This window comes from Mixophyes fleayi, chromosome 6 (genome assembly GCF_038048845.1).
Source record: "Mixophyes fleayi isolate aMixFle1 chromosome 6, aMixFle1.hap1, whole genome shotgun sequence".
NCBI lineage: Eukaryota > Metazoa > Chordata > Amphibia > Anura > Limnodynastidae > Mixophyes > Mixophyes fleayi.
Genome location: NC_134407.1, coordinates 34,873,035 through 34,897,105, shown reverse-complemented (window position 1 = coordinate 34,897,105; position 24,071 = coordinate 34,873,035). Strand labels below are relative to the sequence as shown.

Below are 24,071 nucleotides of genomic sequence, written 5' to 3'. Positions count from 1 at the left end.
TGCTGTAGATGGAATAATTCTTTCTGAGACTGAATATTTCATTTCAGAGTCACAGCAGCTAATGAAAGGACATGTGGATAGCTATAACAAGGCGGTTTTAATCAGTGTGACAGGAATGAATGAATGAGTGACTACTATGCTGTCCTTCTCTAAACGACTAGAGGACCAGATGAAGAGCACAGATCTGAAGGTAAATCGTGTATAGTGTCTACGCATGAATCGCCCGACTGGTCGGAACTTCAGTTGAAGGTACAATCATTGTAGATTACATGTCAGTCGGAAAATTCTCCAGTGTGTACGTAGCCCAAGCCAGATTCAATTCATAGTACAGTATGTATTCTTATTATCCATGCTGTATCAGGTAAGACTTACTGAAAACTTTTTTTTTAATAAATATGTTTCTGTTGTAATGTTATGTTCTGAAGTATATTGTGCGTTACCCACCTACACCATACTTGCCCACTCTCCCAGAATATCCGGGAGGCTCCCGAATTTTAAGGAGTCCATACGGACTCCCGGAAGAGTAGGCAAAGCTCCCACATTTGCCGAAATTCATGGCAGTGAATGGAGGGGGCAGGGCTTAATCTTGTCATTAAGCTCCACCCCCTCCTTTCAATGCTGCGAATTTCGGCTTTTTATAGTGTGGCCGGGGTTTTGGTAACGTGACAATGTCACCACGACCTCCTCCTACCCCATGTCACATGACTTGACCACCAGATCTCCTGGGGTAGAAATCTTAAAAGGTGGCATGTATGACCTACACCCACCTATACATGTGTTGTCTATAGATGTCTGCCCACAAAATGTCCACAAAATACTAGATGTTGCAAACGATGCATTTATATAGTCTCTGTAAACATTGATCATGTACTGTACATATATGCTATGATGGCAGACTTAGGGAAATTATTTATTATTAAAAGCCAACAACTTAGAACCATGTAACAGAAGAAAAATAATGCTATCCAATGTTAATCTTTAATAATCTAATAAACAATAGAATCATCTACACCATGTTGTTAATGCACTGCAGGCTTCTGCTATCCCACAGTTAGAGGAGGTCTTAACTTTTTGAGAACCCCTCCTCTTTATTATTCATCCTAGATATATGTAATAAGTTCTCCTCACTGTGCACACAGAACATTGACTAGAACCCTAATAGAATCATTACAGGAAAATCCAGAGAGATCAAAGAAGGACCATTTCATATATCAGAATAAGGTAAGAGAACAATTAAGACAAGCTTGTTTCAATTACCATTATTGCTAAAACTCAAATATATTCCATAGTGCTCTACAGCCGAAAGACAAATCACAGTACTGCTACATAAAACTTTTAGCTGATTAAATAAATGGTTTACTGACATTTAAATCTCTTGTAATTTAATTATCCTTATTAAGCCTGAAGCTAAGAGGGTTTTATCAGATTTAAAACAATTAATATCGCAATTCTTATGATGGAATTTTGCTCTGTTTCTATTTGAACATGATGTTTAGTGTGTATATGTTGCAATATAAAAATCCTCTATATTAGGATTTATGGAAAACTTTCTTCCAAACTATTGTATTTTACATAATGGGCACTTAAAGTATATATGCTGGTATAATCTGCCTTTAACTGTCCTGTCATGTGGAAAAGATGATATTTCTGTTATTATTTTTAATGTATCCATATAGTGTGTGTTTATCATATCAAAGGATAGAGTATTTTAGTTTTACTTAATGTGCTTTTAAACAAGCATATCTCTGCTAAAAATGCCTGTCAGTTCATTTATGTTACTGAATGATCTGGCCACTGAAGGAGCAAAGGGGTAACATAATGTGCAAGAAATCCATTATGCTTTAAATATATAAATAATTGGGTATCTATAAGGCCTTATACAGTAAGGCATATGTGGCCATAATACTCAGGGTATTTTAAAACGCTACTAATGGTCAACAAATGACACCCTGGACAGTTATCTGAAGAGACAACATATAAATAAAAATATGTTACATTTATTGTGGGTTAAAACTTTGTAGTTTACTCTTTATCCACACTTTTACATATCTGCATAAAGTTATCCATGATCTGGGAAGGCAAAAATATTCATCAGTATTAGCGAGTGTGCGACCATGACATGTACTGGCAGCAGTATGCTCACTATACTGCTGAGAAACATCCTGTGACATCATCAGGCTGCCAGCTTTCAGTACATTGGCTCTGTGAAGGAGCGACCGCGCTTCCGACGCAAAATGTTTGACTCAAAACTGTCCTTTGTTTCCTTCCCAGAGCTCTAATCTGTGTCCAGATCCAGTTATGTATGTCTGATAAAGGTCTCCAGAATACCCATGCATCTCTTACACGTCACTACACAAGTTCTAATTCCTGCACTCGTAATCTATTGACTTTTGCAATTCTCTTCTTATTGGTCTTCCCCTAACCAGAATCTCACCCCTACACTCATTCAATCTTGAATGCAGCAGCTAGACTAATTCTCTTTACAAAATGTTCTTGTACTGCTGCTCTGCTCTCTCGGTCCCTACATTGGTTGCCTGTACTGTACTGAATCAAATATACTGTATAAGATTTCTAACATACAAAGCCAGTAGCAAACTACACTGTCACGAACGCGCTCCCAGCTGCCGTGACTTTGGGGTGTTTGCTGTATGGGGTCACACACGATTTCAGCCCGCAGTCTCTCTCACCTATCACACAGGTTCTTAGACCTACGGAATCGCCCCCAAACACAGCGCTCTCACACCCCCAGACACTTCAGGTACAGCCACCACCTATTGGGTACGGGCAATAGGACCCCAATATACTATCCCACACTGGCACACAGGCTTCTAGTTCCACAAACTAGCAAGACTCCCACCAGCACACACAGGGTTAACTCTTCACACCTCCAGACTGTTACACAAATGTACATACAAGCACACACAGCTTGTTAATCAAATGTATCAACAAATCACACACTGGCATTCCAAGTGTTTACCTGGACGAGCAATCTCCTCTACAAAGGCTATGGATTATTTAGAGTATCAAGGACGCAACTTATTAAATTTTAGATTTAATATACAAAAGGTACAGGGCATTCAGATAAAAAGAAAAATAAGGAATAAACAAATAATTAATTTGACATAACAAGCAAAACAGTTTAAAATAAAAGAGATAACCTACAGAGCATTACTTACATATAATAATCTGTATGCCTGGGGCAGGCAGAAATAATGGACAGTCCTTCAATTAGATTGATCCCCAAAAGTCTGACAATTTGTTCCCTCAGAACACAGATTTTTAAGCAACCTCAAATGGGTGCGGCATTCACAGGGGCAGGGTTAATGCTAATCGGGGTTGTGTCCTGGGACACCTTTTCAAACCAAATTTACCTGTTGACTGATTTATTAACCAATTCTACAATGTGATATATTTGTCCTGGACAGCGTTACATCGATCCAATTTTATCATTTTTCTCTTTTCATCTTCAGGTATGTTCATCCATGCTGCTACTACTGCTCTGATCATTATTCTGTGAATTTCATCCCTGCAATCTGTGTTTAAGTATGTTCATCCATGCTGCTACTACTGCTCTGATCATTATTCTGTGAATTTCATCCCTGCAATCTGTGTTTAAGTATGTTCATCCATGCTGCTACTACTGCTCTGATCATTATTCTGTGAATTTCATCCCTGCAATCTGTGTTTAAGTATGTTATAGGAAACTGTTATCTGTTTAAACTTAGGTTGGCACAGTCTTTTATTGCTGCCTAATTTATGATAGGTATCTGGCCTCTATCCTTTCCCACAAATGTTTTCTTTTCCTTTGATTAGCTGACCAATTAGCACATCTGTAGTGTATTCCTAAATTAGACTGACTACATCTTAGCTTCATTCTATGGGGAGACGTATGTGGGGTTAGACGTGTGTGATTTCTACACTAAGTGGACGAAAATGCACAGTTAGACAACACAGTTGGACAACATTTGACTTGATTTAACTCCCAGCAATAAGCAACATCTGCCACAGCCTATTTCAGCACTACTTGTCTATTTATATGGAATACTGCTAAGAGGTAATTCTTAAAATACCCTTGCTTTTTGCTTTTACCCCTTTTATCACAATGTTTCACAAATTGCTTTTCTTAGTCTCATTTCATGGCATGATCTTTAGGACTGTGTCATCTTTCACCCCTCCACCAACACACAAATTTGTTCATATTGCACCTGCATTACTCCACTCACCTCTATTTAACACCCATGAACTGTTGTCCTATTTATTATCTCTAACAAGTACAGCCTCCACCTGTCGCCAGAAAATAAAAGGCCACACATCTTACAATCCCCTTGCCTATCTTTCGCTCACTCTGCTTCTATTAGCTGGTGATATATCACCTAATCCAGGTCCCCCACACTCCTCACACACACATACATCAGAACACTACCGTTCTATAGCAAACCTCAAACACATCACCTGTCTCCCCTCTCTTCCCAAGTCCTTTAAATGTGCCCTTTGGAATGCACGCTCTGTTTGTAACAAACTTACCTCCGTTCATGATCTCTTCCTCTCAAAAAACCTCAACCTTCTGGCAATAACAGAAACATGGCTTATGCAATCAGACACTGCCTCACCTGCAGCACTTTCACATGGTGGCCTCCATCTCACCCACACCTCCAGACCTGAAGGCAGACAAGGAGGTGGGGTTGGACTACTTCTCTCCCCACAGTGCACATACACAGTTCTACCAAATGTCCCATCACTCACGTTCACATCTTTTGAAGTACATGCTATTCGCATTTTTAATCCATTCTCCCTACGTGTTGCGGTGATCTATCGTCCCCCTGGAGCACACCAACAATTTATTGAGGATTTCTCTGCATGGCTCCCTCACTTCTTATCTTCAGACATCCCCACCATCATCATGGGTGACTTCAACATCCCCATTGATAACCCACCTTCCAAAGCTGCTTCCAAACTACTCTCTCTAACATCCTCACTTGACCTCTCCCAGTGGATTGAATCATCTACTCATAAGGATGGCCACTGCCTTGATCTTGTTTTCTCTAGACTATGCTCAGTTTCTAATTTTATTAATACACCCTTCCCCCTCTCGGATCATCACCTTATCAGCTACACTCTCACCCCCACTGCTCTAACCTCTCTACTGTCTGACTCAACCAAGCCTCCTCATACTCGTAGAAATCTTAATTCTATTCTTCAACAATTTTCCACCTCTCTCCAACACCTTCTCTCCCCTATCTCTACATTCTCATCCCCTGAGATTGCAGTACCTCATTTTCACCTAACCTTAGCAACGGCCCTTGATCAAGTGGCTCCAGCGACACTTCATACTACACGTCGACTTCGATGTCAACCGTAGCACACCAAAGCAACACGAAATCTTCAAAAACTGTCCCGTAAAGCAGAACGTCACTGGCGTAAATCTCGAAGCTCTAATGACTTCTTCACATATACTTCTGTCTACCACTCCTATCGAAATGCTCTGGACACTGCAAAACAAACATACTTTCAATCTCTTATCTATGCTCAGGCTTCTAACCCCAAACGCCTTTTCAATACATTTAATCATCTTCTCAATCCTCCCACCCCGAACCCTCCATCTACTATCAGTGCTCAGGATCTTGCTTCCTACTTCAAGGACAAGATTGACAAGATCAGACTAGAAATGGTATCCTCTTCCTCAACAAGCCATCAGCTCATTTCCTTCCCACTACCCTCTGACACCCTTTCTTCATTTGACCCCACAAATGAAGAGGAAATTTCTACGCTCTTCTTATCTTCCTACTCTACCTCCTGTCCTCTTGATCCTATTCCCTCGCAAATTGGTAGATCCCTGTCTTCTGTGCTCATTTCACCTCTAACTCAAATCTGTAATCTCTCACTCTCTACTGGCATCTTTCCATCACTATACAAGCATGCAGTGATTACTCCTATTCTAAAAAAACAAAACTCCGACCCAAACTCTCTCTCAAATTACCGTCCCATCTCTCAGCTCCCTTGCCCCTCCAAGCTTCTAGAGAGACTTGCCTACACTCGCCTCACACGCTTTCTTTCCGCAAACAACCTGTTGGATCCTCTTCAGTCTGGCTTTCGTTCTCAACACTCCACAGAGACTGCGCTGACCAAGGTTGTTAATGATCTGATCACTGCTAAGACTGAACGCCATTACTCTCTCCTAATTCTCCTTGATCTCTCGGCTGCATTTGACACCGTTGACCACTCTCTTCTCATACAAACGCTGCAATCCCTAGGTCTTCAAGACACAGTTCTATCCTGGTTCTCATCTTACCTCTCTAATCGCTCTTTCACTGTTAATTTCTCTGGAGCCACCTCTGCTCCGCTTCCCCTATCAGTTGGAGTACCACAAGGCTCGGTGCTAGGTCCTCTGCTGTTCTCTATCTATACCGCTTCTCTTGGAAATCTAATAAGTTCCTTTGGCTTTCAGTATCATCTCTATGCGGATGATACCCAAATCTATCTATCCTCTCCTGATATCTCGACATCTGTGTTGTCCCGTGTAACTGACTGTCTTTCTGCCATTTCATCTTGGATGGCCTCTCGTCAACTCAAACTTAATCTTTCTAAAACAGAGTTAATAATATTCCCACCCGCCAACAAGAGCATACCTGACATTTCTATCTCTGTTGATAACATGACCATAAATCCCACCCCACAAGCTCGCTGCCTAGGTGTAATCCTTGATTCACGCCTATCCTTTGTTCCCCACATTGACTCTATATCTAAATCATGTTACATACATCTAAAGAACATTTCCAGAATCCGCACATATCTCACACAAGACACTGCTAAAACCTTAATTCATGCACTAATCATCTCCCGCATTGACTATTGCAATTCCCTCCTTACTGGTCTTCCCAAAAACAGACTCAAACCCCTAAAATCTATTTTACATGCTTCGGCAAGACTGATTTTCCTTGCAAATAGCTATTCCTCTGTTGAATCACTCTGTATGTCTCTACACGGGCTGCCTGTCTTCTACCGAATCCAATATAAAATACTTTTACTAACCTACAAGGCCATCAACAAAGCTGCACCAACATACATCTCCTCTCTTGTCTCAAAATATCTCCCAACTCGGCAACTCCGTTCTGCAAAAGATCTGCGTCTCTCATCCACCCTCATTACATCCTCCCATTCCCGGTTACAGGACTTTTTTCGGGCTGCACCCACTCTATGGAACTCTCTCCCTCGCACAATAAGACTCTCCTCTGTTCTACAAACTTTCAAGCGTTCTCTGAAAACCTACCTATTCAGACAAGCTTATAATATTCCTCAACCACCATCTTAACCTCACTACCTTTAGCCTGTTACACAATTTCACACAAGACAACTACCCCCGGAATAACATTGTTGTGTGACAGGATCATTTAGCTTATGAGTCACCCTACCTTTGCAGTCTGGCTGGGCCAAGATGCAAAATGTATACTTAACCTCATGTGTCAATCTCCCATTGTCCCATAGATTGTAAGCTTGCGAGCAGGGCCTTCTCACCTCTTTGTCTGTTTTACCCAGTTTGTTTATTAGTTTATTACGTTTGTCCCCAATTGTAAAGCGCTACGGAATATGTTGGCGCTATATAAATAAATGATGATGATGATGATGATGATGATCATTAACCAATCCCCTATGACTTTGTACATCTTTTCATATCAAACATGCCTAAGTACAGGGCATTCGCAGAGCTTCCACTCCTTTTCTTCATTTTTCTGTGGGGCAGAATTCTTAATTTAACATATGAGCTGCCCTTCCTCATGCTATTGAGGAATAGGTGGTTGATCTCTGCTTTTATTGATTTTAAGTGGCATATTTTAAAACGGAATTCTTTCTGTCTATACAGTATTACATATAGGCTATGTTATCCCCTGGCCTCATTGAGCCAGACCACATGCTGAGCGGTACCTACAAGTCTATTCAAGTGTCACAAGCAAACAGTGCTATGTCCTGGAAGCTGCTAACAGTGGCAGGCTTATCTCCTCACACTGGGATGTAAAAACCTCCAAACACCATTACATCAGACTCTGCGTCTTTTACTGTTACACTAGCTTATCAATGGATTCATTTGATACAACCTATTTACCCTGCAGTTATGAATTATCCCTTGTAAATAACTGCAAGCTCTCTAATTTACACCTAGGGGTTAGTTTGTGTTTATACTACCTATTGAAGGGAAGTAAATTAGCTAGGGAAATACATGATCAAATACAATGGATGTCTGATCTGCATATCTAAAGCTGGTCTCTGCACAAAGGGTTTACCTAACTCAATTACCTGTTCCTGGGCTCATTCGGTCACACCTTTATCTGAATTGAACATCAGGTGAATTTAGGTATTCATGCAAAGATTTATTTGGGTCCTGACATCCAATATTCTATTTCAGCATATCAGATCTATGCTTTATCCTGACATACACCAACATACACCTCACAATATCTCCCAACTCGACTCCTCCGCTCTGCCTGTCATTTACACTGACTTCTTGCTCCCATTCTTGGTTACAAACGTTATTCAGGCTGCACTCACTCCGTGGAATTCCCTCTCTTGTACAACATGACTCTTCCTTAGCCTCCAAACCTTGTTCGCTGGAAAATGCTCCTCTTTTTACAAGCTTATGAAATGCCTGAGCCACTTTCTTAATCTCTGCTATTCTACCCGATTACCACCCCTGTACACACTTCTCTCAAATTTACTTCTATGCCCCAACAACTGACCCCCAAATCAACATTACTGTGTCTTACAGCTCCACTAAGCACTTCTTCCCATTGCAAACTAGATGGACCAATATAGGACACTTAACCTCCTGGCTCAAACTCCTACTCTATTTTCTTATAGATTCGCTTATAGATTGTAAGCTTGTAAGCAGGTAAATCTTACATCTTTGTCTATTTGTTATTATACAGTCTTGTTTTATTACTGTTTATGTTGGTACAAAATCTAAAATATTTTGCTCAGCTCTGCTTGTGTCAATCAGAATGGTACACATACATATGGGAGAGCAAGTTCAGATGTTGCCTTGTTGCCTGCTATTGTCCATTGTACAGAACATCAATTATAATAAAGTTCAGTGTTCCCGTTCGTCTTTGCTGTCTGAATGCCGATCACTGCTCTGCAATTAGAACAAATGTCCCATGGGGAATAAATGGCCAAGTGTTGCGTTGTTCAGCATAACTGGGTTTGTTTCAAGGGGCAACTTACCTAAAACTCTTAATGAATAGGACCATGCTGGGGTTCCCCACATTCCCAAAATCTGGAAACTTCTAATTTTGAATTCTCCAGATGTTGTTACCTAGACAGTGCTCTTTAATGATTGGTTGGTAATGTTGCAGAGGGCATACAACCAATCAAGTAAATCTATCTAAAGAAACAGACTGCTTCCAATTCAGAGCTGTCCAGGCAGCAGACTCTTAACATTTGGGGGTCCAGATTTCAGAGAAGGTGGTATCTCAAGGACAGGTCTCTCACCAAGAAGCGATTTAAACTAATTACAAAGGGAAACAGGTTACAATCATGTGTTAAAGAACATGGTTATGCTAATTGTTAAGCTTTATTTGGATATAGAGACATCCTGCTTGGATTATTAAAAAGTAACCTGTTTCTGTTTGAATAGAAATGATTCCCCATGAAACGATGAATGCACCAGTGATCTCCAATGGAGGGAATTCCTTCCAAGTTACAGATGTCACCACTAGAGATACCGCTCTCTCCCCGGATTCCCTGTTCTCCAGTCTTAGTATCAGCAGCCCAGAGAACGAGAGGGAGCCCTGGCACCACTCTGCCAACCCCAGAACCACCATTCTCCTCTCTCTACTCTACTTGGCTCTTCTGACATTTTTTGGCAGCGCAGTGCTACTGGCGGAGATGCGTCACCACAGCCAGCAAAGCCACAACGTACACGGCTTTCTCACCGTGCTCATGCTAACCTCCTCCGCCTGGATGCTTTGGTTTGGATGGACGTCCGCTAAAAATAAAAATATCAAGATGTACCAGGATCACCAGGCTGGAGCTAGCTGGTTAAAAGGTATGAATTGGCCCGTGCACCCTTCACTCTTATTTTCAACATGGTTAGGTCTAGTTTTTGTAACATTTATAAATACAGGTAGTAGACAATCCAGGAGAGTAGACAATTGGAATATATGGAAAATTGTATTGGAAATCACTTTATTTAATTTAGTTTTCAAACAGTGTACAGTGAGAAAAGATAAAGTACAGATCAAATGAAGGGATACATTTAGTATAAAGTGAACCTGATTCCCTTGACATGTCAATTGCTACCGTAATGTGGTGACCATGCAGACGTGAGTGGAGTATATAAGCACCAAGTACCCCCTGGTGAAGATCTTACAACAGTTGTCTCTTATAGCCACACTAATCCAGGTTTTGGAAACTGATGTATGGATTTTATCCCAAGTTTCTTCTCCAAGGGATATTCCTATATGGGTGTCTAATTCCGGCTATTGTGGGGCTAGAACTTTGTGGTAGAACAGGTATTTTGGACCTCTGCATCTGGGATTATAAGTGCAGGTGAGTTCAATTTGGGAATGGTGCCCCCATGAGTGACCTGGTGGGAAGAGGGGGTGTGCCCAAATAGGTGCAAGCAGCGAGTGACTTGACAGACAGAAAGGTGAATGGTTTCATTCAACCACTTTGGAACCTTAGGCAAAGCAGTGGAGCGTGTGTAGGCCCCTGCAGGTTAAGACCTTCTGCTTGGCATCCAGGCTGAGAATGAGGGAGAACTTAACTTGACTTGTCTTTCTGTTGACATTGGCAGCATTGTAGTGCCCAGTAATAAAGTATAAAAGTGTTATAGCAGCTTTAGTGCAAGAACTTATTATAAGCTGTAACAGATACTCGCTTGGTCCTGCAGGTGGATTGTGTCTCTTTGCTTTGGCCACATTGGTACTAGACTGTTTAACACTTGGATATTACCATGAACTGCATCAATGTACACCAGTCCTGGTCACCTCCTTTCCCATTGTGCAGGCTGTCTTCACCGTCATACAGGTGAGCGATAAGGAAAATGCAGGAAGACGTTAGGCCTGATTCATTAAGGAAAGTAAAGCAAAACAAATGAGTAACTTTGCAACTTGGCAAACCATGGTGCATTGGATGGGGGAGGTAAATTTAAAATGTGGGGACAGATTTATAGTTGGGGTAGGGCATGTCCTAGATCAACTGTAAATTTCAGTGTAAAAATAAAACTATCAAGTATTTGTGTGCTGCATGAAAAAACAGCCAGTATTTAACTTATGTGCAAAATAATCAACTCATTTGCACCCCTTGCAGTGTAACATGGTTTGTCCAGGAGAAAAATTACTCATTTTTTTTGCCTTACTTAATGAACCAGGCCTCTTGTGTTCTTCTTTTACTATTATGGTCAGTTTATTTTGAGACAATAAATGATGGGAAAAAACAAGTATTTAATCTATCTGATTTTTTCATGAAAACGGTGATGTGCAATTTATTTTAAATTATTACGATAATTTATGGAGCAGATTCCTTAATTCAGGACTCTATAAAGAGTGTTTAGGCTCTTGTCTTATAGAACCGTCAAGGTTTGATGCCTGAGGTACAGTAAAATTAGATTTGTAAAAGATGTTAAAGAGCTAAATCTGGGACCTAAGCTGGGGTCCCTGGGTTGTTGGCACTTATAACCACTGCACTTATACAGTAAATACGGTAAATAAAGACTTGACCTTGCAACTCTTTTCTCTAAGGCTGGGTACACACTACAGAAATGTTCTTTCTATGTTTTATCTATAACGATTTTACCAACGACTGATAATAAAAAGTCCCGATCAGCTTGTTGATTCCTGTGTACACATTATACACGTTTTACAAAATATACCTTCAGATCTGAGCTCTTCATCTGTCATAAACATCAACTGAAAAGATCATGACTCTGCAAACGCTATGGAGATTCTGACCTTGAGCGCGTATACACACTGCAGGATTGGAACAACATTGTTCCATTGTTGAACTTGATTTTTAGTTAAGTTTAAAAATCAAATGAAGTGATATGATAAGCTTTGGAATGATAATCGTTCATCATGGCAGTGTACACACTAATGCGATATCGGGCCGAACAGTCGTTTATCATGTGATTGGAATGATATTCAGCTAAAAACCCTGTAGTGTGTACTTAGCCATAGGGCCAGATTTGCTAAATTGCAGGTTTGAAAAAGTGGAGATGTTGCTTATAGCAACAAATCAGATTCTAGTTATCATTTATTTAGTACATTCTACAAAATGACAGCTAGAATCTGATTGATTGCTATAGGAAACATCTCCACTTTTTCAAACCTGCAGTTTAGTAAATATACCCCTTAGTCTCTTTTTATAAAATGTCTTGACTTGATGAGATTTCAGACACCTATACGCCTTCTCTGTTTTCTTTTCCTTACAGGTTTCTCTACTTTCATTTTATGCCAAAGTCTGCATACAGGAGAAGCAGCATTTGAATAGGTAACTAGCATTGTTTGTCGATACCCAAAATATTTATGTTTTGCATTATTATTATTATTATTATTATTATTATTATTATTATTATTATTATTATTCCTTATGGATTGGAGGCACCATAGAAGGACACATTGATTTAAGCCTCTGCAATAACACATATCCTCAATGTGGTCTCTGTTTCCTGCTACAGCTTTGCTCATTGTGTGGAGCAAAGATTACAGCTTCATCGTTCACAAAATAAGGAAAACTGAAATAATAAAATAAATGTCACATTTTATTGTTAGTGCACCATGAACACTCTGCAAGAAAAGACTTAATATATACTTTGGTGGGCCCAAGACAGAGGTCCCATTGTAATTTGGTAGTCCTGAGACTAAGAGATGCTGCACTAGTGCAATGCTTCTTAAACCTGTTCCTTGGGACCCCCAACAGTGCATGTTTTCCCTATCTCCTTGCTTTAGCACAGTTGTATTCATTGTATTCATTACTGACTGATTCATTTTAACAGGTCCATATTTGGTATAATTATTTTCCTTGTCACATGGAAAACCTGCACTATTAGGGGTCCGAGGACTGGGTTGGAGAAACACTGCTATAGAGCAGAACCCCCACCCCCCCCCTCCCCCTCCATCTGTTGACAGATCAGGCAAACTAGAGCAGTGGAGAAGATAGGATGCACAAGGATATTCTCCCAATCAGTGTTAACGCTGGTTTAGCAAGGTGCGCAGTCTAACGGCCTCCCTGGTCGTCACCAAGAACCTCCGCAAGGCGGGATGGACTTAGTGGCTGGGAGACCACACTTGGTTCAGCCCACTGACGTGAGAAACAGATAGGAGAAAGCGACTACCAGAGACCAATGAATAAAGAACGGTACCTGAGAGATGTGCAGTAGAGCTGTGCGGTATCCAAACTAGCCGAGGTCCGGTACACTTAACCAGAATCAGCAATGAAGCAGGCACGAATCTCAGGGAAAACAAGCACCTAATAGGCACAGAGGAGTCAGACGCTGGATCACCTGTTGCTCTGACACCATCCAAGTGTCAAAGTGATTCTTATATAGGAAGGGGAAATTCAAATTCCCCGCTGGAGGTCACATGACCACCAGAGCCGCAGACCCATATGTCCCCATGCGGCATACAGGACGGGAACAGGAGTGTGGATGTGGAGCAGGCAAGTCTCTTACAGATAGTGGGAGCAGTAGGCAACAGATGACAATGGCCTGAGGATAGGTGACCTTTTGCTGGCTGTGTATGTGTTTAGAGATTTGTGTGGACACAAAATGTTTGTTAAGACTCAGTATCATTGGGATACCCATGTACAGAATCTTCTGGCCACAACAGCAGACCCTCACATCAGTCCCTTCCCTGCCCCACTGGAGCTTACAATCTACATTCCTTAGAACACACACATAGGGTAGATTGTATCATAGTCAAATAACCTTCCAATATTTTTTTCTGCTGTGAGAGGAAACAAACACAAGGGGGTAAATGTATCAATATGCGGGTTCTTCAACACCCGCGTGTTCAGCCTCTTCCGCGATTAAATTTCAAGCGGCGCTGCATTGTAAAGGGAAGTTAACCCTTTACAATGCAGCGCCGCTTGAAATTTAATCGCGGAAGAGGCTGAACACGCGGGTGTTGAAGAACCCGCATATTGATACATTTACCCCATGGAGCACATATAACTCCACACATATAGTGCACTGGTAGGAATTGAACTCATGACTCCAGTGCTGTAAGGCAAAATTGTTAACCAATGTGCCACTGTGCTGCCCACGTGTGATGCCATTTAAAACCATATACTAGTCTCTTCTAGTCTCTTACATTGGGCAGTCTTTATCAGTGTAAGATTAGGCCTAGTCATCCAGGTGCCAATGCATAATGTATATTATTCATCTATTACAAGCTGCCATAGATGGTTGTATTCGTTTACTGTATAACAGACATATGTTGCCACTATATATATATATATATATATATATTTGTATTTACATTACTAGATTTACCAACAAGGTAGAATACACTAATTTATACTTTTTCAGCAGTACATATTTACATTTTAGCTGGTTATTGAGGAATTACTGGACAGCGTTCTAAACAACTATAACAAGTCACCATTGGGGCTAAAGTTATTAGAAATCAAGAGCCAATTTAAGACCACACAATAATTTTAACATTTGTTGCTAGATTACAAGTATCTAAAGCTACTCCACCAAAATTGTGTGAATGTTTCTCCAAAGACTCCTATCACCGTGTTGTAGTCTGCCATTTTGTTTTGGTTTTATGTCATAATAAAACCGATGTACAGCGCAACTCTTCTCTTCCTCATAGGTTTGGTCTGATGCATACACTTGCTACTAATATATTAATGTGGATGAGTGTTGTCCTGGACGAATCCATGAAGCAGCTGGAGGAAATTTATGATATCCAAAAGAAGAAGATGAACATCTTAGAGAGTAAGCTCTGTGTGCGAGACTAGGTTATATATAACTTTGTGAACAACACGTTTGTATTTTTATTGGTATAACGTTTTCTTTGCTCATTACTGTTGTTCTTTGGTTTTGTCTGTCAACTCGCACAGTAATACATTGGATCTTGTATTGACATGTGTAGTCACCTCTGTTCATGTTCCAGCTTCTGGAGTACATACAAACAGCTGTGTCTGCGCCACAGACTTGTGCCACATCTTCTATGAAGGAGCAGCTTACTTACATCCCTTCAATATTGAATTCAGCCTCTTCTCCTCCACCATGCTCTATGTCCTATGGAAGAATACAGGCAAGGTAACATGTACGGCCACAGTGTCAGGACACAGCAGAGGCACTCTTCACATCAATGGGGCCTTTATAGGTCTGATTTTGGGAGCGTTTGCCATCTCGGCAACTTTTGGTGTTATGATTAGCTTTGGCGTTCTGGCCAAGTCTCCCGGGACAGTTCCAGAGGCATTGCGTATCTACTACCTCTTCAACTCGGTGCTCCTATCCGCTATGTTCATTGCTTCTGTAATTGGAATTGTAACATGCAGACTCCAGAAAGGATTCCTATTTGATGACAAGTCTAAGAGTGTGGTTAGAAACCTGGACATTACGCTTCTCATGGGAAGCTCTTGTGGTCCATTGATGGTATCTGTGTTCTCATTAGTGGCCATATTCTTCTTGCACATTGAAGGAAATCTCTATGTCCTGGATCTCTGTTTTTCACTCTGTAAAACCGTTCAGATACTTGGCCAAAATCTCTTTATCACCGAGGCACTTTATTCTGGACCAGCTCAAAATAAAACTGCTACAAGAAGGGACTGGGTCTTTTCTATATCTCAAGGTTCAGCTAATGAAACCATAAAACATACGATAAGCAATGTGTCCACAGAGTATGAGAGCAGTTCAGAACATGGGGCCAGTGTAAGGAGCTCTAGAATCTTGATGGACATGCCTAAGAATCTACAGTCTAGAAGCAGTGTGACGGACCTCCTTCATACCAGGCAGGTATCAAAGGAAGAAGGGAAACAGTCCTTTATTACAACCAGAAGAAAGATTCTGCAAAACATATCAATCCTCTTAATTTGCTACAATATATCGGTAAGTCGATTTTTAAATAGGGAATAATATATGCCATACTGTTAAATAATATGGATATTAGTACTAGAGATGCTCACTGACCACCCGTGTTTTGGTTTTGGTTTTGTATCTGGATTACCTTTGGGTTTTGGTTTTGGTTTTGCCAAAACCGCCCTTGCGTGTTTTGGTTTTGGTTTTGTTTAGCTATTTTTTTTACAAAATTCAATTTTTTGGGGTAAAATCACATAATTTCGGTATTATTTTGTACCTATATTATTATTATTATTATTATTATTATTATTAACCTTAGTAATACTAAATTCCAGTGATTTGCATTCAATTTTTACCATCTCACAGGTCACAATATGCTTTTCATACACTTTCAGCCAAATACTGCAGCTAGCTGGCTGGATGTTAAGTGACAGAACAACGACACAAACACACTGCAGTTTATATCACATTAGGAGAGGTAGCATGTACAATTTATCAAGCCAAACAGTTCATCCACAAGGAGTGCCACTTTTGTGGCTGAAGTGCAAATCCAACATGGCCCTCCCTAAACAAGCTAACAATGGGCTTGTTAGAGTAATGGCAGAAACACACATCAGTGCCAGGAAAGATTGATGGTGCAAGATGGAATTGTCCTCCCACGCACCCATATGTTGGAAGTTACAAAGGACATGTACATTTTAACAAACCAAGCACTTCAGCGACAAGGGCTGCCACTTTTGTGGTTGAAGTGCTTGGTTTGTTTGGGCCCCCACTAAACCAGCTATCAATGCCCTGAAAGCAAGTTAGATCAACAGTGCTGCAAAATGAATTCTACACTGTCAAGATGTTGTCGTCATCATCTTCAGCATCATCCTCACCCTCATCAGTGTGTACATCATCATCACAGACTATTAATTCATCTCCGCTGGAATCCACCATTAGAGAAGTGTCAGTACTTGGATGTAATTGCCGGTAAAGGCTTTCCTTGTGGAAGATGTAGTTCATTTTGATGAACATCATCTTTTCCACATTTTTAGGAAGTAACCTCCTACGTTGATCACTGACAAGGTTCCCGGCTGTGCTGAAAACTTTTTCTGAGTACACACTGGAGGGTGGGCAGCTTAGGTATTGCAAAGCAAGTTTGGACATGGGTTTCCAAATTGCTAGTTTTTCCTCCCAGTATGAAATGGGACTGTCTGACATTTCGATTTCAATGAACTCTTGAAAATAATCCTCTACCATCCTTTGAATATTAATAGTAGGATCGGATGGAGTTATGGCCGAGGTCACACTTTTTTTGCTAAAATCTTTATAAACCAGACCAGATGTCAAACTGTTGTGGTCTGTCACCTGCGTCATCCCTGAGAAACTGAAGGAGGAGACGTCGTCAAGCCAACGACCAGTTGAGCGGTCAACTTGCTGACCAGGAGCTCCTTGCATCGGTTCAGATCTCGGTCAGCTGGAAGCAAAGAATCTACGTTGGTCTTAAACCTAGGATCAAGCACAGTCGTCAAAACATAGTCATCCAACTTCAAGATTTTAATAGCTCTTGGATCATTGCGAAGCGAATTAAGTACTTGATCTACAAGGCCAACATACTTTCCGGAATTACTTGCTTTCATCTCCTCCTTCAGTTTGTCAAGCTGCTTTTCCAAAAGTCGAATTAAGGGAATGACTTGGCTCAAGCTAGCAGAGTATGAACTCACTTCACAGGTCACAACTTCAAATGGTTTCAGCACCTTGCACAGCACAGAAAGGATTCTACACTGTGCAAGACTGAAATACATTCTCCCTCCTTTCCCAATGTCATGGCTTGTGCAATACACTTGTATGGCTTTGCGCTGTTCCTCCATCCTCTGAAGCATGTACAGGGTGGAATTCCACCTTATTAACACCTCTTGCTTAAGTTGGTGGCAGGGCAAATTAAATTGTTCTTGGAGCTGCTGCAATCTCCTACATGCTGTGGCAGCATGCCGGAAATGTCCAGAAATTTTACGGGCCGCTGAAAGCATCTCCTGCATCTCACGGTTATTTTTCAAGAAGCTCTGCACCACCAAGTTTATTGTGTGAGCAAAACAAGGAATGTGATATAATTCACCCAGCTGTAATGCTCGCACAATATTGTTGTCAGAAATTATATATCCTGGGGAGAGTCCAAGTGGCATAAGCCATGTATCAATGACATCCCTTAGTTTTCGTAAAACAAATTATCAGCTGTATGCCTGTTAGTGAAGCCGGTGATACAAAGAGTAGCCTGCCTGTGAGAAATGTTACTTAGTGGTGTACATGCTGCTGCTGTTCCTGCTGGTGAAGGCGAATTACCAACCCAGTGGGCTGTCACAGTCATATAATCTTTTGTTTGCCCACTTCCACTTGTCCACATATCTGTGGTTAAGTGTACAGTGGGTAGAATGGCATTTTTGAGCCCAATTATTACATTTTTATGAACATTATGGTACAGTTGAGGAATAGCTTTTCTTGAAAAATGGTGTCGCAATGGAATTTTGTAATGGTGACAAAAAACCTCAATTAACTGTGAAAAACCAGCTGCGTTTATAGTGGATATTGGATGCAGATCTAACACTAGCATAGTAGCCATGGTGTCTGTGATCCGCTTTGCGACTGGATGACTGCTGGAAGGAGTGTATGCACGTAGTCAATGTACAGTAAGGACGTTCCAAGCTTCAGCTCACAAAGCAGCATCCGATTCAAGCTCTGGGCATTTCATAGGTACATGTTTTCTGCATATCACTTGCATCAGCTACAAGTCAGGTGTAAGTGCTGATTACTAGTGATGACCGTCGCAAAATAGTATTTATTATTGTAAATTATCATTATCTACTATATAAATGCCTAGTGGCGTGTGTGAAAAAAAAAACAAGCTGCAGCGCCACCTGCTGGGCAGAGTTATACACTGACCTATATATTTCTTGAAGGAGAAGTGACAGTTGGGAGTGGTTGGTGGTTGCCGGGGGTGACAGTGGGGAGTTTTTAACACCTTAAGTAGCTCGATGAAGGATGTGGCGATGAAGATGAAGGATGAGGTGATGGAGAAAAATGATGAGGTGGTGACATGTGGACAAAACCACGTTGAAAAAGGGCGCTTGCGTCGGGAAGTAACGCTCTTCCCCTGAGGAGGCCTGGGCTAGGCCCAAATGCATGACAAGAACCTTTTTAACACCTTAAGTAGCTTGATTTGACTAGAATGCATGAGTATCATGCATGGGTTAACTTGTAATTATATATATATATATATATATATATATATATATATATATTTATATTATAATTCCATGTATTATTTAACGTGAAGTAAGTATTTGTAATGCACAAATATGCTGTATTTCTTGTATAGTGAGAGGCTACAAAATAATAAAACACCAGTAGAGGGCAGCAATAAATCACTAACATACCACTAGAACCACTAGATATTTACCTGCATTCACTCCTTAGGCCTGTCCTGTCTTTACCAATTGCAGGCACCGAAACGGCCTTTGGGCTACGTTTTTTTCACAATGGTCCTCTGACAAGTATTGTATAATTTTTTCTGCTGCTTTTTAATTATGGATTAAAATTTAATATTTTTTGCTACATTTTGGAGTGCTCGTTCCTGATCTCACACACTTGGTTGATTTGTTCTTATTGCTTGGACCGGACACTCTAACCATTGTAATATGCGGCTTTTCTATAAATTTACAGATAGATAAATAAATAGATAGATAGATAGGTAGATAGATTTTTTTATTTATTTTAAATAGTACCTTAAAGTAAAATATCTACTACTGCACCTCAACAGAGACATCAAAATCGTGTTTGACATGGTTATTTTATTGGAGTTTATCATTACATAAAAACATGTCTCAAGATGCTAGGCATACCTGGCCAATGATCTTGTCCCAGGACAGGATGTGAGCCGTCACATCATCAGCTTTAATCCTACACTGGGACGACACGGTTGGCCAGGTACGTCCCACTGCCGTCCATACTTTGTCTTTATTAAATATTTCACTTTTTCATTTGCTTCTTTCCTTTTATCACATTTTACGTTTTTAATTTATACGGAGTTATTTGCAAATGTGCAGTTAGGCATAGCAACCAATCACCAAGAGCAGAGATCAAAATAATCACAGGGGCATGGGGGAGGGCACATGCACAGTGATGGGGCTTCACTGCCAATGCATGAACTTCAGCAGGGACGGACGCTGGAGATCCCAGCACCAGCCCTGGTCATATTGTTTACTGTGGGCTACTGAATATGTACACCTCTCTCTGCATAAATAACTTACCTGCCAACATTTCCACCTGGAAAACTGGGACACAATAGGCCACGCCCCCAATCTCCCTAAGCCATGTCTAGATCCAGGCGTGCACTTAGGGAATGTTTTCTATGCTCAAATCCCCACCTCCTATGTGCTGATGGCTGTAAATTGACCTCGCTGGAGGACAAGGGACCACCAGATGTAGGCATTTTTTTATTATTAAATAGAAAACTCTGTGAATCCCTCCCAGTTCGTTCACTCTGACAGAGAGAGAGTAAAGTGATTTAGGGGTCTGTTTATTACGATCTGGCGATAGGGATGATTTTCCTTGACTATATTGGCTCAGAGCTGTAAGAGATAACTTACCGCTTCACCGGGTTAGCCGGCTCACACACGCGCAGTGGAACTGAAAACCCAAACTTAGACTTTCAGTACCACTTTGTGCACAGAGAATTATCAAAAGTAAGAAGAATAAAATATTTTTTCATTGATTTATTTTCTGCCATCGCCATGCTGAGATGGGGAAGCTTTCGCTGGTGAGACCCTGTGGTTATTACCACGGTGGAAGCTCTCTCTAACCATCCTTATATTGGTGAAGCCCTATCTCCAGGATAAACACCCATTGTTATCTGCTTTCAGTTACACTAAGGGGGGATTTTGTATTATTAGAGTTTGAATAATAGATTACATTGTTTTTAAAAAACTACGAATATTTAAAAAACAATTAATTAAAAAATGTATTAAAAAAATAAAGCATTTTTTATAAATGATATTAATCTGTTGACGCCATCCTGAGATGATGATAAATGAGCAGATATTGCAGCTGTATCATAACTAGAGATGTTCACTAACCCCTGTGTTCTGGTTTTAGTTTTGGATCTGGATTAACTTCATGTTTTGGTTTTGTTTTTTTCAAAACCGCCCTTGCGTGTTTTGGTTTTGGTTTCGGATCCCGATTTTTTTCTAAAATCCCTATTTGCTAAAATCACATATTTTTGCTTTATTTCCCCATACATTATTATTAACCTCAATAACACTAATTTCAAGTCAATTGCAGTCAATTTTGACCACCTCACAGATCACAATATTATTTTCATACACTTTCAAACAAAGACTGCAGATTTAGAAGACCAAGCCTGCCAGAACTATTATTTGTATTTCAGCAATCACAATTAGCAATGGAGCAATGGAGCTCTCCTGAATGTCACTGGAGACTTTGAAGAACACTGCTACCCTCCTCTTTCTTTTCTACCTATGACGCTGCCCAACTGCACTAGAGACTGCCAAAAACTGTGCTACCCCTCCTGTGTCTCTCTGTGAAATGGCGCTGGATCACTGCGGAGGGCGGTACTTATAGAATCCAAAGCTCGCGAGATCCGACGACGTAACAATGAAGTTTTGCCTTGTTTTCAATTTTGAGGGCTCGCGAAAGTCCCGAGCTGGCTCCAGGGCCATCTTTTCCATTGGGCATGATGGGCAGCTGCCCGGGGGCCCCACGGGCAAGGGGGCCCCATAGGCACAGCTCTTAATGAGAATAATAATCCTGCAAAAGAAAAAAACCTGCAAAAAAAAACTTCAAGGGTCACTGAGCAAGTACATCTATCTATCTCTATCTCTGTATATCTATAACTATATCTGTATCTGTAAATATCTATATATCTATATCTATATCTAGGGGCCCCGGTGCACTGCTTTGCCCGGGGGCCCATAATGTTGTTAAGATGGCCCTGGCTGGCTCGGCTCGATACTAGGATCTGCTAAGTTCGGGTGTGTTAGATTCTTGGGGAACCGAGCCTCAGCATCCCTAATCATAACTTACTTGTCAAACAGGCCTCCCCATGCAAGCATTTGGAAACCCCCCTCTAGAAATCGTGTTCTCCCCTGGGCGCCACTACAAACACATCCAGATCCGCCCATTTTCCTGGCATCTAACGCACCTTTAGTTACCTGTGGGAGACAGACTGGTGATTGCCCACAATGTGAAAAAGATCTTGTAGAACAAATACACGCAGACATTCTTACTCCTTTACTGATCCATAGTGGGCAAATTTAATAACAATAAGGCAGAGCAGCAATAGGGCTTTTTGTTTCAACAAGCGGTCCTATTCCTTGCAAGACAATATAGTAATGTCAAACAGCTTCTATCAATGACATGTTCCTGTATTTCCGAAACATTAGTTATTTATATGAAGTCACTTGCAACTTTAGTTTAGCTTCCTTTTATTATATATTTTGAATGTAAAATTAAATATTGTCTTATAATCTTCACAGGTTTGGATCTTATACGCCTATGGAACCCGGCCCCATTTGGTGAGCCAAATTGAACAGTCTTTCTATGGCTTCACACTCTGGGTGATCATTGTAAAGATCTCTCTTCCCCTGGGAATCTTCTACCGTATGCATTCTGTGGCCAGTTTGTTTGAAGCATACTGTAACATATGTGAGGCAGCTGCCTGCTAGGAAATTGCTGAACTCTTTGTTTTCAACCCTTGACAATCCCATCAGTGAGTGGTTCCATGTCACAGCAATGCCATCCGTCCCATGTACGAGATGACTGCTGCTTACATCAGTAATAATCGCTTTGTGAGAAAAACACGTTGATGCCAGAAACTGACTCCTCTGTTCTTCTGTATCTAACAAGAACTTACCATCATTATTTTAATGAAAAAACAAGACACCCATAGAGTTCGCTTACAACCTGATATGCACCCTATACTGTTCTACTTTCAGGGCCCACAGGCAAATAGTTATAGGTCCGCATACCCAGTTATACTGTAAATAAGACCATGGTATTGCATATTAACATGCGATATACTGAAAAAAGTATGACAAAATAAACAAAACGACGTTTTACATATACTGTATACATTTTATTAGGAGCGAAAACATACACCCAGCATCCAAAAAATACTAATCCTGTTAATATTAGAAGTCACGGAATAAAAGAAGTGCTGTACTTTGTGGGTTGCATTTCATGAGAGGAGATGTAGGAAGACTCACTGAAACCTGCAGTTCTTAGAATTTATTCTAATTTTTTTTCGCCATATTACATTGAAAACATACTGATTTCACTGTTAGAAAAAAGTTAGCTCTATCGAGCGTCTTGCAAACTCTGCAGAAAGGTGTATATTGCCTTTAAAGAGTCCTTGCAAGATGGTATTCACTTACTATACTTCATACTTGCCAACTCTCCCGGAATGTCCGGGAGACTCCCGAAATTTGGGTCGGTCTCACGGACTCCCGGGAGAGCTGGCAAGTCTCACGCATCTGACCCATCTGCCCACTTATATAAAACTAGTGCAGGAATGTACGAGCGGAGGGGGCGGGGCTTCGCGATTCGCGTCATTTTGGCCCCGCCCCAGTGATGTTATGTTTGTTTTTGGGTCTTTAAACACTGTAAAAAGACCCACAACAGGCATTACGTCACCGGGGGCAGGCCCAAAATGATGCGAATCGTGAAGCCCCGCCCTCTCCACCCATACACCTCTCCTGCCCTCCAAAAGAACGTACAGGAAAGAAAATAAAAGTATTCCATGTTTGTCACCTGTTACTAATGTAGTCATTAATGACAAAACATTAAAAAAAACTTTTTTTCCCATGCAATACATCTGTTATGATTTTCTTGATGTCTGTTGTACATAAAATGCATTTTTACAGTTGCTCCTTACACGTGTTCTAGGCTGTCATCATTAGTCGTTCCGCCCTTTAAATCGTAGGCTATCCTAAGTGTACTTTGCACTTGAAGGTGATTTGGATGTTGCTGCACTCACTGGTGGATGGTCATTTTATCA

The 24,071-nt window shown here is 40.8% G+C and overlaps 2 protein-coding genes across 2 annotated transcripts in view; one reads left to right on the top strand and one right to left on the bottom strand.

Moving 5' to 3' along the window:
- Positions 1 to 60: 60 nt before the first annotated feature.
- On the top strand, positions 61 to 23,271 carry LOC142161047 (proton channel OTOP2-like). Its single transcript, XM_075216265.1, has 8 exons — positions 61 to 190; positions 1,140 to 1,221; positions 9,626 to 10,036; positions 10,883 to 11,019; positions 12,422 to 12,480; positions 14,808 to 14,932; positions 15,111 to 16,051; positions 22,552 to 23,271. The coding sequence occupies exons 3-8, from the start codon at positions 9,628 to 9,630 to the stop codon at positions 22,738 to 22,740; spliced, it is 1,860 nt and encodes a 619-aa protein (XP_075072366.1). The 5' UTR covers positions 61 to 190; positions 1,140 to 1,221; positions 9,626 to 9,627; the 3' UTR covers positions 22,741 to 23,271.
- The window catches only part of SEMA4G (semaphorin 4G), a 507,048-nt gene continuing 488,260 nt past the window's right edge, over positions 5,284 to 24,071 (bottom strand). Inside the window, exon 17 of the mRNA XM_075216263.1 lies at positions 5,284 to 5,489. The gene's annotated coding sequence lies outside the window, so the exon portion shown is untranslated. The remainder of the gene's footprint in view (positions 5,490 to 24,071) is intronic.